This window comes from Mus pahari, chromosome 18 (assembly GCF_900095145.1).
Source record: "Mus pahari chromosome 18, PAHARI_EIJ_v1.1, whole genome shotgun sequence".
Classification (NCBI taxonomy): Eukaryota; Metazoa; Chordata; class Mammalia; order Rodentia; family Muridae; genus Mus; species Mus pahari.
The window spans coordinates 3,582,855-3,598,598 of NC_034607.1; the positions used below are offsets into that span (position 1 = coordinate 3,582,855).

The following is a 15,744-nucleotide window of genomic DNA, read 5'->3' on the forward strand; positions in this document are numbered from 1 at the left end:
GAGAGAGAGAGAGAGAGAGAGAGAGAGAGAGAGAGAGAGAGAGAGAGAGACCTTAGACAGGTCGAGGGGGGGTGGAATTGGACCTGTCGTCACCTGTGATGCCAGGCGTGGCTGCAGCTGCTACTGAGATAACTTGAAAAATGTCTGTTGGGTCAGCATCTCCCCACTGGCACGGCCATCACCGCCGTGGCAACTGTCATGGCTACTGCTACCACCACAGCATCCACAGCATCCACTGCCACTGGCATTTCTGCCCTTGCAGGTGAGAGAAAGGAGACCTGGCTCTCAAAGATTGTGGGGATTTTTTCCAAGTCTTCTTTTGCCCACCCAGAATGGTCTAGGGCACAGATAAAGAGAACTGTCCCCACAAGACAGAGATCCTGTGGCCAACATCTGACTGCACCTGTGTGAGCTTCACTCCTCATAGCTGTAATGATTTCTTTTCTTTCTTTCTTTTAAAGGTTTATTTATTTTTACGAGTACACTGTCAGTGTCTTCAGATACACCAGAAGAGGGCATCAGATCCCATTGTAGATGGTTGTGAGCCACCGTGGTCGCTGGGAATTGAACTTGGGACCTCTGGAAGAGCAGTCAGTGCTCTTAACCACTGAGCCACCTCTCCAGACCATCCTCATAGCGCTAGACAGCCCCACTTCTCTGGTTTTTCTCTTCCCTTTTGGGATGTCTATGTCAAACTGGGTCACAAGAGCCACTTGAGGGATCTGGTAGCACTAAGATATGAGTATGCCCTGAGCCTTCCCTCTGTATGTGAGAAAAAGATGATCAGAGACACCAGGTCCCTTCCTGCAGTAGGGGACTAGAGGTAGTGTCAGTCCTACTCGGTTACTGACAGCTCGCTTCGCTTCTTGGGGTCAGGAAAACCTCGGACCCCAAGAAGCCCTCTGTTGAGAGTGGTCCCACTGAGGGAGGGTGACTGAGACACAGGAGCCTGGGAAGGAGCCATTTGGGGACAAAGAGGAAGACGCTCTCAACCATTTCAGCTCCATACCTCATGAGCATTGCTGGCTGGCAGCCTAATGGTGGCAATGTCAGGGGTTACAGCTGCACCCCAAACTCATCTCCCTCAGAACTGGCAAGTCTGTGAGATAAAAAAAAATGGGTAGGATGGGTTGATCATGGGGCCTGGGGGACAGCCGCCCAGCTCTTGGTTCTCACCATGGGGTACTGCCTCCTGTGACAATCCAGAGCAGAGCAAGAGCAACAGGGATTAACAGTAGACCACGTGTGTATACTTCACATGTATTGCTTCACATGTATGTGCTTCATGTGTGTGTGTTTCACATGTGTGCTTGCTCAGCACTATTAGTACTTCACATGCATGTGTTTCCATGTGTGTGCTTCATGTGTGTGCTCCACATGTATGTGCTTCATGTGTGTGCTTTGCATGTATGTACTTCACACATGTATGTGTTTCATGTGTGTGTACTTTACATGTATTGCTTCACATGTGTATACTTCACATGTATGTGCTTCACATGTATGCGCTTCACGTGTGTGCTTCACATGTGTGTGCTTCACATGTAACGTACTCATATGAGGTAGAGGCTCACACTCCCTCTTCCCCCATGGCTCAGCTATGTCTGTGAAGAGTATGCCCATATCACCAGACAGCAGTGATGGTCAGCACCTACCACACATAGGTACTGTTTAGAAATTGGTCGAAGCCAGGTGGTGCTGGCTTGCAACTTTAATCCCAGCATTCCAGAGGCAGAGGCAGGAGGATTTTTGTGAGTTCTGGGCCAGCTTGATCTACAGAGCGAGTTCCAGGACAGCAAAGGCTACACAGAGAAACCCTGTCTTAAAACAAAACAATAAGAATTGTTATTGAGCTCAGAGTGTTTGCCATACAAGCATGAGGGCCCAAGTTCATCTCTAACACTCATGTAAAAGGTCTGGTATCAGGGCTGGAGAGATGGCTCAGGTGGTTAAGAGCTCTTGCTGATCTTCCAAAGGATGCGGGTTCAATTCTCAGCACGGGTTCATAACCATCTGCAGATCTGGTTCAGGGGATCTGATGCTTGCTTCTGGCCTCTGTGAACACTGCACACATGTGGTGCTCATACATACATACATACAGGCACAACACTCGCCCACATAAAATAAAAATAAAATTTCAAAGATGGAAGCTCCTCACTGCCTGGAAAGCCACTGAGGCTGGGGGACATTAAGACATCCCTTGGCTGCAGAAGGAGCTGGGCCTCATCCATCCCTCCCTTGGGGCCCACATTCCAGACCAGTTAATCATTAATCCCTCAAGAATCTCTAAAGGACCCAGGCTTAGGTGGGGCCCAGATACCTGCAGGAGGCCCCCACTTTATTCCTGCCTCTTTTTCAAGCACCTTCTCCTGGAGGTCTGAAGCACACTGGGGGTGGGGTGTACCCTCCAAATCGCCCAGGATTTAGTGAGTGGCCCTCTCCAGGGTCATAGGAACTGCTCTAAGGAAACTGGAAAATCCAGTTGCCATGTTCTCTTGGTGCCCCCAACACTGGTGCTAAGGACCCAGGGTAAAGAGAGCCCATTTCCACATCTCTTCTGGCACTGGAGACGTGAGGTAGCCACCATGGAGTCTTTTATGCGCCTTTTCCTCCTCCTGGTCCTCCTCAGCAGCTCACACGCAGGTGAGGCTGGAGGGTGGACAGCTAGATCCCTGGCATGAACAGGGGAGAGAAAGAGAGGCGATTCCTTAGTTCCGAGTCCCTGTTCTGGGAGTTGAAGAGACAGCAGTGGAGGAAAGGGAGTCTGGAAGGGATATGGGACATGTGTGCCCCCTGCCCCTGAGGGAGGGGTGACATGGCCCTGACTTTAGGGTCCTGAGCCACGTTTTTGGTTTCCCAGGGCCAAAGGTGACTTTGCAGGTAAAGCTGACCGAGTCTTTTCAGGCCAAGACCTCCCAGGACTCCAGCGCTCTGGACGTGCTCCAAAAGGTAGTTTTTAGGTAGCAGAGTGGGGGTGGTGCTGCATGCTTCTCTGGGTGCCTGCAGGTGTCTGCTGGGGGCTGGCTGAGTGGAGCAGGGCGTGGGGTACCATCTCAGACCTCATCCTTGGGTCATGTTTTTGTTCCCCAGATCTGCCTTTTCCTCCACCTCCCAGCAGGGACCAATGTCACCCTTCATCATAAAGGACCACCGCACTACCTTACTTGCAGAGCTTGAAAGCAGCTGAAAGCCTGTGTGGGCCTGGGGCAGTCAGCTTTGGGGAAGTGAGCATCCCTTGACCGAGCAGGCTCCTGCCCTGCTGCAAGCTAATAAACGTGGGATTCAGTGATTCGTTCAGTGTGTCCAGTGGGTCCATGAGCACAGGGCAGATGAAAAGGGAGCTGCATGACAGGGTCTCAGACTGATTCTCCTGATCACTGAGCAGGGGTGACAACTGACTCTCCTTCTACACCACAGAGGCCTGGAATATAAGTGAAGTAACTCCCGACAGATTGACAGACAAAAAGACAGGCATGCATGTGCACACATGCACACACACACACACACACACACACATCTGTAAGGGCACACCCGCCTATCCAGCTGAGCTCTTTTGAACACCCATGCTGCTGTAGGTCTCTACACTCCTAGCTTTTCCACATGCTGCCTGTAGCAATCCTGAATGCTCCATAACAGACCTCATCCTCTTCTCTTAGAAGGCTTAAAGAAGGTCATTCTCCTGAGGTCCAACAGCAGCCAAGAAACCAGGTACCATACAGGGTCTTGGTTTAAGTAGGATTTTAATTACAACCCCAGGGTCCTGTGTGGCCTGCGTGGCTGATCAGGGTGGAAAGCCAGGTAGAGAGATCTCAGAGGGAAGTGAGGGGTCGGCTGAGAAATGGCCAATAGGTCCCCCTGTGCTGTAGGAAGGCAGCTGTTAGAGGAGTGTATGGCATCTGTCCATGTGGACACGGGTGTGATGCACCTGTGATCGATCGCAGGTGTCCTAGACAAAGGGTTGGTCCTCTGCAAGCTTCTATTCACCCACAAGACAGGGATGGTGGCAATGCCTGCATCAATGCCTGCATCCTCTGACTCTTCTGAGAATGGTGTGGTTAAACTCCAGAGAGATGTACCACGGGGTCTGTCATTTGGGACACATGACAGGTGGGCACATTTGGGACAGACTGATGCACAGAAAGGACCTAGTCTTACCAGTTGAAATCCTCTTGGGAATTCAGAGTCCTCTTCCTATTTTTACCTGACTCCCAAGCTTGGCCTAGGGGCACATACATACCTTTAATTCCAGCGTCCCAGCAGCAGAGGCAGGCAGATCTCTGAGTTCTAGTCTAGCCTGGTCTAGAGACTGAGTTCCAGGATAACCAGGGCTACATAGTGAGACCCAGTGTCAAGAAGCAAATTATCTTGGCTTCTCTCTGAGTAAATCTTGTAGCCTAGACCTGAGGGACCCCTCTGGGAACGTGGAGATGAGTGTTCTTGTCCTTCCCAGTCCCCACCCAGATATCATCACCCCCTTATAAGAGCCGAATCCCTCGGAAGCTCATGACACTCCAGCAGGGAGTGTCTCTGAAGATGTAAAAGCATAGAAAAGAGGGAAGCAGGACAAGTTTGCCTTGCTTCTCTTCTTTCTAACCGACCTGGAGCACGGAGCATCAGGGAGATGTAAGTAACCACAGGTTCTCAGCGGACCCCAGCACTCTATTACTTGTCCTTGGACTGTACCAGTAGGGAGGGGCCCAATGGGTCGGGTGTGCAGACCACAAATGTGCTGGAGGCCGAGGCTTGAGGAGTGGACAGGGTTTTTTCTTCAGCCCAGCTTGAAGGGCTTTATGGGGGTTATCAGGGTGCAGTTTCCAGGTTAATTTCCTAGAGTAGTACAGTGGAGTGAATGCCTTGGCGTTCAGCATAGCTCTGTGAGAGAGAGTTAGAGAGACATCGTAGACAAGGAAAATAAAAAGCCATCTGCCTGGGATAGTTGTGCCTTGTTCACAGAAGACATTTCTAGAAATAGCAGGAAGGCGTAAGGGCGGGTCTTCTAAACAGGCCAATAGGTGAACAAGGAAGACCCAGGGACCCTATGTAATACCCAAGCCAGCTTCCTCTTAGCGGACCTCTTCCTTGGGGCGGTTCCTTTTATGGTTCTACAGCTTGGTCTTCTCTCCCGGATGTTCCGTTCTCCAGGGAACACACTCAGCAGCCGCTGGGTGACCAGCAATACCCTATTATATTTTATGGGGCATCTTGTCCAGGATTTGAGAAAACTTCTATCCAAGGTAATATACTTAACTGAAAAATTGGTGGAAGGACTCAGAAATAGCTGTCTTTTGGCTCTCCAACAGCCCCTTCCGAGCAAGGGGACACCCTGACCAAGTTTAGCTGATGGGAGTCCCAGTCAGTTCCACTCCCGCTAGGAGTAAGGAGCTCTTGTGGCCAGACCGAGGTTTCTCTCTTGAGAACTAGAGTGGAGCGTTAAGCCACCACTCCCAAGCAGAGAGAACAAACCAGACCCCAAGGCACTGGGGAGCAAGGGTCGGAGAAGCAGACTCCTCACTCACTACACCCAAGAAAGGGCCTTGGGGCAGGTCCTTAGCTTCCTTTGCCGGGTTCTCAGCCCTGGAGCTGTGAACTGCTGAGGGTAGGCGACTGAAGGTGGGCCGTGTGTGGGCACGGAAGAGTTGCTTGACTTTATGTGCGCATGTGTGCTTCCATTCACCTGAAGCCAGAGGCATCAGCACTAGTTACTGGCAATTGTGAGCCACCTGACCTGCGTGCTGGGACTGGAACTTGGGGTCTCTGAAGAGCTGAGCCATCTCTTCAGCCCCTCATTGCTGGTTCCTAAGCTACTGTAGCTTAGGAAAATCCAAAGTAATCTCGAAGTTTTCTGATATGGAAGGAAGTGCTGCCAAGCTTGCTTTGAGTTGGAGGTGGAAGGAGCCTGACAAATCTATTGGAGGCCACTAGAGGCAAGCAGGGTCAGTGGACAAATGACCTCTCCTCCCATAGCCCTTCCTCTAACTCAGGATCTCCAGACTCCAGGCACCCCTACCCCTACCCTCTTGTGTGTGCAGAGCTCTCCCCTGGCTTGGCTGAGACAAAGAGCTTGGAGGATCTGAAGGCTTATGGGGGAGTGGGGCTAAAAACAGAGGACACATAAAAAAGCGTATGGGACTGTGGGTGGGGCTAGGGTGGGGCTCCAGAGTTGAAGGCTTGTCTAGACCTGTACAAGGTTCCATCTGCAGCCTGAGTTTGCAGGAGCCCAGGGTCCGGTGCTGGACAAGCTGCTGCCAGTAGCTGTTAGGCTCCCTGCTTGCAGAGGGAGGGGCTGGAGTTGAGTGGTCCACTGGGTCTTCACAGCTCTTTCCACTCAGCATCTCCATGCCGATTGCTCTCTCTCTCTCTCTCTCTCTCTCTCTCTCTCTCTCTCTCTCTCTCTCTCTCTCTCTCTGCTGTGTGGTTTCATTTCTGCCCCATTGCACCCTGGGCACCCACTTTTGTTTTTAGTTGCCAGTTGCCATGACACAAATGGGCAGAGGAGAAAAGAGCCTTCTACATCCTCTAGATCATAGGCACCTGTGGTAAATAATTCACCCCGACTGCTGGCTTGCTTTCAGATTATAAATTTGAGGGGGGAAAAGTTTAAATGGAACCTCTACTCCGGTTTTGGTTTTGAGTGGTGGATTTTATATAGGCAGGGGAATTCATTAATCTGAATAAGCTCCCCTTTTCCTTCTTGGTCCTAATAAGAAAGGAGAAGATACAGGTACCCACACCATCTCCAAGGGTGCTCTGGAGCTCCAGTATCTTGATGGGCATCATTGGCAGAGGCTCCCCTAGACTGTGTCCTTACTCACGGAGATCTCCCAGGTCTAAGAAAGGAACACCTGGTATTTTTCGGCACAAGGACCTGACTTCAATATAAACCGGCAGAGAACACCCCCCCCCCTCAAAAAAAAAGGGACCTCTGGTGGGAAGTATCAGATGTAAAAGCCAACAAGCTCGTCAGAGCTGAGCAGACCCTGGCGTGGAATGAGAGGTAGGTGGGCCGACTCCTTGCTGGTGAAGTTGGATACGCTGTTGCAGGTTTACCAAGCACTTCTGTTTCTGCTAGGGGTTGGCAATAAAGAAGGCACTTTCAGGGCAGCCCCCAGAAGCAGTAGGGGCATCTTGGCACAGCAGGGACTGCACACTCCTGCGGGGTCGGGAGAACAAGGTAAGGTTAGCGCTAGGAGTTTGAAGTCTGATGGTTGTGCACATGCAACCATGGTCTTTCTGGGTCCAGTCCAGTCTTCAGTGGTTAGAGTGGGGATGTAGTTGTTAGTGTAACTACCCTAGTCACTATTACTTTCCCACCTCAGATACCACCCTTCGGCCTGCCTCTAGCCTGGTTGCTACGGTCAGGGCAGCTTCGGGGGCTGGGAGATGTTACTATCCTAGTGGCCAAAAGTGTCCTTACAATGTCCATAACACCCTGCTAGCCTGGGCTTACAGTGTCCATAACACCCTGCTAGCCTGGGCTTACAGTGTCCATAACACCCTGCTAGCCTGGGCTGCTGACTACTCCTCCCAGTTAGGATAACCCTGCCCCACCAGGTACAGTCTGAGGCCTCCTTATGGTTTTCTGTCTCAAAGCCTTGGTCTCATGGCGACAGACAGTTTCTCTTGATAAGTGGGCAGAGTGGGTGGCAAACGCACTAGGCTGGATGTAAGTCCAGCATGTGTCTGGAACCTGGCCCAGCAGAGTCTGAAAAGACCCATGAACTGTGTGCAACCTGCTTTACCAACACTAGTCTCAGGTATGGAGCTTGAATAACCAGTTGTCTCCCCAAAGGTCTCCAGCCTGCTCTTCTGGGGACCAAACAGGAAATGGGCACCAGAGGTGACCCTGCAGGACAGAGAATGGTGGTTAGCTCTTGCTGATACTGGGGTAGTAGGCCCGGCTTGTGAAGTTTCATAGGCCTGGTTAAGAACTGTGTACATCTTAGCTGGAAACCTGGCTTCTAAGGAACGCCTGCCTGCCTGCCTGCCTGCCTGCCTGCCTGCCTGCCTGCCTGCCTTCCCTGCCTCCCTTTGCAGCTAGGATGGCCATGTGATGATGCTATCCAACAAGACAGAATTAGGAAGTGTTAGGATCTTATGAGGAAAAAGCTTCCATTTCAGAGGGAAGTCCAACCCTTCACAAGACTCCTTGTTTCTTTCAACCTCTGTAATTACAGATGTTTTTGTTACTGCAGGCCAGTGTGGCAGGCAGGCAGGCAGGCAGTAACCAGCACACTTCACCATACTGCTCGCTCTTCACCGCCTCTGGGGCCCCCTTGCATTTTCCCACACACACAATGGCCCCTATGTCAGCTTTTCTCTGAGCGTTCCTTCTATGTGGGACACTTTCTTGCCCCTCCCAGAAGTCTTTGCTTAACTGCATCTTTCTAAGCTTAACCTGGCCCCTTTACTACCCCAGCACAGTGTGTCTCCCTTTCACCCTTTTCTCCCTTGCATTTGATGGCTTTGAAACTGGCTGTCTCACCCACTGACCCCAGAGGGAGGAAATCAGGGAGCCTTCCCTTCAGGAAGAGTGCAGACACATGGGAGCAGCTCAAGTGGATCTTGGATGTGGTCAGTGTGTCAGGGTGGCAGGGAAAAAAAAAAAGGCTGAAAGGGGGAGAGACATGGAGCCCCAACCCTGTACTTCTTGTCCACACAGTAGTACTTGTCAAAGTTACCAGGTTTGAGACTTTGCTACTGTAACAGAAAGGAGCAGCAGCCTGAGTTGTTGGTCAGCTAGGCTAAACTCCTTTTGATAAGTTGGGAAAATTACTTCCCTTCTTTGTGTCCAAAATGAAGCTAAAATGTGCGTGCATTGTTAGGCAGCCTCATCCTGGAGCAATGGAGAGGCAAGACAGTCGAGCGAGGCACGGGGCAATAAAGGATCACACGCGGGTGCTTGGGGTCTATCCTTTTATCTCCATCTCCTCCTCAAATTGTGGGACTTTCGGGCCAGGTGTGGTGGCACACGCCTTTAATCCCAGCACACGGGAGGCAGAGGCAAGCGGATTTCTGAGTTCGAGGCCAGCCTGGTCTACAAAGTGAGTTCCAGGACAGCCAGGGCTATACAGAGAAACCCTGTCTTGAAAAACAAAACAAAACAAAAAATAATAATAATAATAATTGTGGGACTTTCCAGTCTGCTCCCTCCTACAGGATGAGAAAGGTGGTCCGTGTCACCTCTGAGGTCCCATGGCACCAACAGCAGGCAGGCCTGAGGAGGACTGCTGGCCGGGCTGTGGGCGGCTGGTCGGGCTGTGGGCTGCTGGCCGGGCTGTGGGTAGCTGGCCGGGGTGGGTGGGGCTCAGAGCTCCCTGGCACTGGGAGCCTCGTCCATCAGCTGCTGTAGGTGGGAGGCTGCCTGGTCCAGCTTTGACAATTCCAGATGGAGGGAGGAAATCTGGACAAGGAGAAAAGATGAGAAAGGGGGAGCTGGCCTCCCCGTGCACGCCCTGCCAGGAACTCAGGCGCCCTCGCCCTTACCCTCTGCTGCCTCTCTGCAAGACCCTCTGACACGGTCCGCTTCAACAGGTCATCAAGCTGCTTCTGTAACTTCTGCCTTCGGGCAGCTAGCCGGGGCAGCTGGCTCTGGGGGTCCACCAGGCCCTACAGAACAGGGGAGAAGTCAGACACTTGCGGCCTGACCAGCCTGTACCCCTCCTCCTCCTCAGAGGTTCCTCCAACCCCCTCTGCTCACCTGCAGCTCCATGTAGATCTTCATGGTGTCACTCAGTGGGGCCAGGGCCCACCCTGAGGGAGCTGCTGCCCCTGGGGGCAGGAATCCTACAGCCCCGCAGTGGCTCAGGACACCCAGAGGCTCCAGAAAGGGCTGGACTAGGCCTTGTTCTCCTGGGTCCAAGCACTGCAGCAGCACTAATGGAGACAGGGGCAGTGAAACAGTCAGTGTGAGCATCAGCTCCTGCTGTGCTCCCATCCACCCAGGACCAGCCTCACCTTGGGGTCGGGCTTTTGTGAGCTGGTAGGTGGCTCGGAGCGCCCGCAATGCCTGTACAACCTCCTGGACTCTGGAGAAGCAGTGCTCCAGCTCCGGCTGGCGCCAGAACTCCTGATGAAGAAACGCAGAGTCAGCAGGGACACTGGGCATTGATGCTCCCAGCTCTACCCTCCCTCCACCTTCACCATCTCCTCAGCAGAGTGCACACTGCTCCACCTCCAGGAGCAGGGCAGCATGGGGGGGTTTACACAACCAGTGGCTGATGTCTGTACTCATCCTGAAGGTACCAACCAATCCCAACTGAGCTAGAAATGTAAACGCTATCAAAACACAGAACCCAAAATCTACAACAATTTTACTTTGTATGGATATTCTATAAATATGTATTTATATATAACATGTGTGCCTGCCAGATCCCCTGGAATTGGGGTTACAGACAGCTATGAGCCACCAGTCGAACCCAGGTCTTCTCCAAGAAGAAATTCTTTTAACTGCTGAGCCACCTCTCCAGCCCTAGACTTTTCTCTTTTCTCTTTTTGAGACAGGGCCTCTCTACGTAGTCCTGAGCTGTCCTGGAACTTTAATATGTGGACTACGGCTGGCCTCAAACTCACAATAATTCTTGGGGCTGAAAACAGCGATTCAGTGACACAGTATCAAAAACAGTGGGGCTGGGCACAGTGACACAGGCCTTAATCCCAGTACTTACTTGGGAGGCAGAGGTAGGTGGGATGGGTCCAGGACAGCCAAGGTTACATAGCAAAGTGGGGGTGGGGAAGCAGCTCAGCGGGTGGATGCTCGCCTGGCAAGCAGGACCACCTGAGCTGAAATCCTGTGTGAAAGTGCCACAGCTAACACAGTTGTCCCACCACCTCAGCCCTCGGGAGGCCGCCCTGCTCCCCAGACCCCTGCCCGTGACTCACCAGGTTGTGGGCGCTGGGGTAGGGGGCCACACAGATGCTGGGGGCAAGGGGGCCGCCTGGCCTCGAGGGTAGCCTCTGCCACAGCTCCTCTGCCAGGAAGGGCATCAGCGGGGCGAGGAGGCGCAGACCCACGTCTGCACAGGAGAACAGGACCTGAGGGGGTCCTGGGGGACGGGGCACGGTCGACAACACTGGCTTCACCGCTTCCTAAGGAGGGAGCTGGCAGGTAACACAACAGCCACACCACACCCTGGGTACATGCTAAGTTACTGAACATCACTGACACCATGTTAGCCCCGGATGTGCAGGTCAACCGGCCCAGCGATTCCCAGAAAGTGGGGAGAGGAAGGGGGCAGAGTTTTGGTCTGCAGTGCTAGAGACAGAACCCAGAGCCTTTGAGCACCCTGCCCAGGCAGGTCCACCAAGGAGCCATGCCCGCTGCCCTGGAACAACACTGAGACATGGGGTATCAGTGCCACAGCCGCCCCTGTCTATCTTGAATGACCCTGAGTGGGAAACAGAGGTGGACAAGTCAGGCTAGTGACTGTCACGGACACTGCTTAAAGACCCTCGCCTGAACCCACAAGACCGATTGCCCCCCACCCCCCTCCACTGTACAGCTGCTCACATTTTAAATGCAGCAGCGATTGGAGCTGAGGAAACCCCACTGCCCTCATTCCCTGACAGGTTTCTAGACTCTTCCAGCTTTCTTCCTCACTAGGACAGGCTGGCAACAGCTCTGGGCTATATACTACAGAGCCCCAGCCAGTGAGGGAGGAACGTGGTTTCCCTGATGAGGAAGTACTGGGTGTACCCACAGAGCTCTGGACCACCACCACCACCACTCAGTTCCAGGAGACACCACCCGGCTGTGCCCTACCACTCACCAGGTAGACATCACAGAGATTGTGGAGCCAGAAATGATACAGGGTGTGGGTGACAAGCGAAAGCTCCCGACTCAGGAAGCCTCTCTCACATTCCCCGGCCGCAAAGGCCAGGCGGCTTAGAATCCAGGCGTCCATGGGAGAGGAGGGAGTTACCTGCCAGCAGGAGGGCATGAGGACCTGGATGGCTGGACCCCCTGTCCCTGCCACCCTTCTGGGCTTGCTGCCGTCCTCACACCTCCTCTGCTGGTTGGGGCACAAAGTTATCCCCCAGGGCATGGAGGATAAAGCGCAGGGCATTCCAGAGCTTGTTGCAGAAATGGCGGTAATTCAGGACCTCAGAGACAGACAGGTGCAGGTCGCCCCCTTGAGGGGAGAGAACAAGGCGTCAGCTCATCCTCAGCCAGTGGAGCTGTCCAGACACCCTCTGCCACACCACAGACCAAGGCTTACCCAGGATTCCATGGGAGCACAGTGCAAATCTCAGGGCATCCGTCCCACACTCAGGGATCCCGTAAGGAAAGTCCTTTTTCTGCAGCCAAAGGAAGACAGGTGTGGCCAGTGCCAGAGGCTGAGGAGGAAGCTGGCAGTCAAGTCAAGAGGCCTGTACAAGGGCCATGGATCTCACCTGTGCTGCGGCTGCAATGGCGAGCTCTCCGGGGTCCAAGTTACCGTCTCTCAGCTTGGCCTGTAGCACCTGGAGAAGAGACGGGTCAGACCCCCTCCCTGTGCTCTCCACAGACCTTGTCATCTCCAGCTAAAGCCTTTGTTCTTACTTGTAGCTCCTGCCCGCTAATGATGTCCCGTGGGTCTAGCACGTTCCCCAGGGACTTGCTCATCTTCCGGCCCTGCCTGTCCCGAACCATGGAGTGAAGAAGCACCTGCAGATACGGAGGGGTCAGCGGGAAGGACTTAGGCCCGCGGCTTCTGTGCTCAGTGAGTCAGGGTGACTCTGGGACAGGCGTTTGAGTACATTACCTTGCTGAAGGGGAGCTGCCCAGTGAGCTGGGTCCCCAGCATGACCATGCGGCCCACCCAGAACATCAGCAGGTCACTACCCGTCTCCAAGAGGGTGAGGGGGTAGAAGTGAGCAAGGTCTGGTGTCTAGGATGAGATGAGCAGTAAGGGGCAGGCCTGCCACCGCCAGTCGCTGCCCACCCGTGTCGTGCCCACCTTCCAACCCACCTCACCTCTCGGGGCCAACCCAGGGCAGAAAAGGGGAAAAGAGCCGAAGAGAACCAAGTGTCCAAGACGTCAGGGTCTGGAGACAAAACAGGGGAAGTGTGTGGCTAAAGCTCTAGTGCCAGAGGCCTCCAGGCCCTGCTGCCAATCCCACCCATGGGGGTTTGCCGTCTGCCCCAATTCTAGCAGCCCTCAAAGATCTACCCTGCCAGCTTCTCACCCCTCTCCAGGGTCAGCTCTGCCTCTGGTCTCCCTGTCTGTTTTGCTGCTACCGCTCTGGCCTCAGCCTCTGACCGTCCAACCACCCAGCATTCCTCCCTGTCATCCTGAAAACACTGAGGAGAGAGAAGCGGAGGATGGGCGTGAGACTCTCAGTTTTCACACTGTCTCCTGAGTGATGAGTAGCAGACTCCTCTAGAGGAAAGAAAATGACACTCATGGGAACTGTCACACACCAGGTTCCACACAGAGCCCCCTGCCAGGTCTCTATCTGACCTTGACTGAGGCTCTCTCTCCCACACTCAGTTGGTTCTCACTGACCTCTGCATTCTCCCCGACGACCCGGTAGGCTGGAATCTGATGGCCCCACCACAGCTGCCGGGAGACACACCAGTCCCTGTCAAAGAGGACATCGCTGACACCTTGGCCTGACCACGGGGTACCCCTCTCACCTTCATGGAAGGCCTCCTTACCCAATGTGGGCAAACCAGTGTTGCCAGCTCTTCTGGTGGAATGAGGGCCAGAGCTCCAGAGCCCCCGACTCCACAGCCTGTTAAAAAAGGTGGTGGATGCCCTTAATCCCAGTCAGAGGCAGGAGGATCCCTGTGAGTTCCAGGCCGGCCAGGACTGCACAATGAGACTCTGTCTCAAAACCAAACAAACAAACAAACCTCAGAGGGGTGGCCAGTGAGACAGCCTAGCAAGCAGAGAGCTTGGCTCACACGGCGACAGCCCGAGTTCATCCTCTTGTCTTCACATAGCACACACACAATGAAATAGTTTTCAAGTTTTAAAACTTGTGCATGTGTGTATACTATTTGTGCACACATATGATGTACACACATACAAGTTTGGAGGTCACAGGACAATTTGGGGACTCAGTTCTCTCCCTCTACCATTCGGGTTTGGGGGACTGAACCAAGGCTTAGCTTAGCAGCTAGTGCCTTCACCTGCTAAGCCATCTGTGCAAGAAGATTCTGGGTTAGAACAAGGCACAGCACAGGCCAGCCCTCCAGGCCCCGCCCACCTACCAGAGCCCTTGTGACAGGAGGTTCTCCTTTCTGAGCTTTATCACAATTCTCAGAAGCTCCCACTCAAGGCCCAGTCCTTCCCCATATGGGTGGGGCCTTGCCTTGGCAGCTCGGTCCCCCATTTCTTGGCAGCGGACAAACCATTGGCTCTTCAGCAGGTACTCCACCACGTCCCCAGAACGGCTGCAAGGAAGCAAGGGAGAGGCCCCATGCGCTTAGGGACAGCTAAGACAAAGTCTCACAGAAGCCCAGCCTGGTGGCACCCTTTATGTTATGATCCCCACACTTGACAGGCTGAGGAGTTCCAGGCCAGTGTGGGTCACAGGACCCCAACTCAAACACAACCTACCTAGGTCAGGGTACCGAGCCCACCCTCCTGTCCCTCCCTCTTGGGATGGTCTAAGGAAGGATTAAGATGGGGATACCTGCAGATGGGCAGGACCATGGGGTGCTCCTGTAGGCCCCGAAATAGGCCCTGCTCCCTCAGTGTGCACATGATCTTTTCCCGGGCCACAAATCGGTGAAGGCCCTGGGGGAACGTGACAATATCAGAGGCTTCAGACTAGACAGGGAGGCAGGGCAGAGGGTTCCTAAAGGAGACAAGGTAACACTAAGGCTCCACCCACCTGCAGCCAGTCTCCACAGAGGGATGTCATGGTCCCGTCCTCTGCAATGACACTCAGTGGGGCCAGGCCATGCCGGGTCCCAATCTCAGCATCTACTGGACTGTGAGCAGGAGTCACCTTCACTGCCCCTGGGGGAAACAGCTGCTCTGAGACTGGCACTAACCTTGGTTTGGGGCTTTATGAAACACCACATCCCATGCCTCATCCCCTCCTGCCTCCATCATCCCCACCACATTCCATCCCTCATCCCCTGCCTCCATCATCCTCACCCCTCATCCCACTCCTGCCTCCATCATCCCCGCCCCTCATGCCTTCCTGCCTCCATCATCCCCACATCCCACCCTCATCCCCTCCTGCCTCCATCCTCCCCATCCCCAGCTCTCACGTTCTCCTCCTGTTCCCTTCCCTCCCTCCCTGGACCCCTGACTTCCACACACCTGTGCCCACGTGTGGCTGAACAGTGGTGTCTGTGATGAGGGGGAGAAGCTGTCCTGTCAAAGGGTGACGGAGCTGTCGCCCGTGTAAATGCTAGAGGGAAGGTGAGCCATTAGGAACAGGCAGGAGTATGGGACAGAGGGTTTGGGCTGTGAGAACCCTAGAGCAAGGGGGTAGAGAGCACAAGGCAGGGGTTAGAGCAAGACCCAGCATCAGATTTCTGAGCGAGCCAAGAAGCAGTTCCTGGACAATCCCTCGATGCTGCCACTGTGAAGGCAGCCACAGGAAGCATTAGCCAATTAGTGTGGCTGATACACAGGAGGGCAGCAGCTGCATGGTTAGTGTGGCCGATACACAGGAGGGCAGCAGCTGCATGGTTAGTGTGGCCGATGATACTCAGGAGGGCAGCAGCTGCATGGTTAGTGTGGCCGATACACAGGAGGGCAGCAGCTGCATGGTTAGTGTGGCCGATACACAGGAGGGCAGCAGCTG

The 15,744-nt window shown here is 53.8% G+C and overlaps 2 protein-coding genes across 3 annotated transcripts in view; one reads left to right on the forward strand and one right to left on the reverse strand.

The window, feature by feature from the left end:
• Positions 1–2,428: 2,428 nt before the first annotated feature.
• Sfta2 (surfactant associated 2) lies at positions 2,429–3,287 on the forward strand. Its single transcript, XM_021217437.1, has 3 exons — positions 2,429–2,640; positions 2,858–2,946; positions 3,088–3,287. The coding sequence occupies exons 1-3, from the start codon at positions 2,583–2,585 to the stop codon at positions 3,172–3,174; spliced, it is 234 nt and encodes a 77-aa protein (XP_021073096.1). The 5' UTR covers positions 2,429–2,582; the 3' UTR covers positions 3,175–3,287.
• A 5,770-nt stretch (positions 3,288–9,057) lies between these two features.
• Positions 9,058–15,744, reverse strand: part of Vars2 (valyl-tRNA synthetase 2, mitochondrial) — an 11,439-nt gene continuing 4,752 nt past the window's right edge. The window contains exons 11-30 of one of the 2 annotated variants that reach the window (XM_029531556.1): positions 15,255–15,345; positions 14,818–14,945; positions 14,617–14,720; positions 14,293–14,374; positions 13,634–13,710; positions 13,482–13,557; positions 13,162–13,276; positions 12,950–13,020; positions 12,738–12,863; positions 12,536–12,640; positions 12,388–12,456; positions 12,213–12,291; positions 11,998–12,125; positions 11,763–11,915; positions 10,876–11,082; positions 10,662–10,784; positions 9,952–10,063; positions 9,695–9,870; positions 9,481–9,603; positions 9,058–9,397 (exon numbers count right to left, since the gene is read on the reverse strand). In XM_029531556.1, coding sequence (XP_029387416.1) covers positions 9,302–9,397; positions 9,481–9,603; positions 9,695–9,870; positions 9,952–10,063; positions 10,662–10,784; positions 10,876–11,082; positions 11,763–11,915; positions 11,998–12,125; positions 12,213–12,291; positions 12,388–12,456; positions 12,536–12,640; positions 12,738–12,863; positions 12,950–13,020; positions 13,162–13,276; positions 13,482–13,557; positions 13,634–13,710; positions 14,293–14,374; positions 14,617–14,720; positions 14,818–14,945; positions 15,255–15,345 — 2,241 coding nt within the window. In that variant the 3' untranslated portion in view covers positions 9,058–9,301. The remainder of the gene's footprint in view (positions 9,398–9,480; positions 9,604–9,694; positions 9,871–9,951; positions 10,064–10,661; positions 10,785–10,875; positions 11,083–11,762; positions 11,916–11,997; positions 12,126–12,212; positions 12,292–12,387; positions 12,457–12,535; positions 12,641–12,737; positions 12,864–12,949; positions 13,021–13,161; positions 13,277–13,481; positions 13,558–13,633; positions 13,711–14,292; positions 14,375–14,616; positions 14,721–14,817; positions 14,946–15,254; positions 15,346–15,744) is intronic. The other variant, XM_029531557.1, reaches the window with a different exon arrangement.

Coding starts and splice junctions, on each gene's coding strand:
- Sfta2 (XM_021217437.1), top strand. CDS start 2,583: ATGGAGTCTTTTATGCGCCTTTTCCTCCTCCTGGTCCTCCTCAGCAGC. Junction 2,641..2,857: donor CCTCAGCAGCTCACACGCAG/GTGAGGCTGGAG, acceptor TTGGTTTCCCAG/GGCCAAAGGTGACTTTGCAG. Junction 2,947..3,087: donor CTCTGGACGTGCTCCAAAAG/GTAGTTTTTAGG, acceptor TTTGTTCCCCAG/ATCTGCCTTTTCCTCCACCT.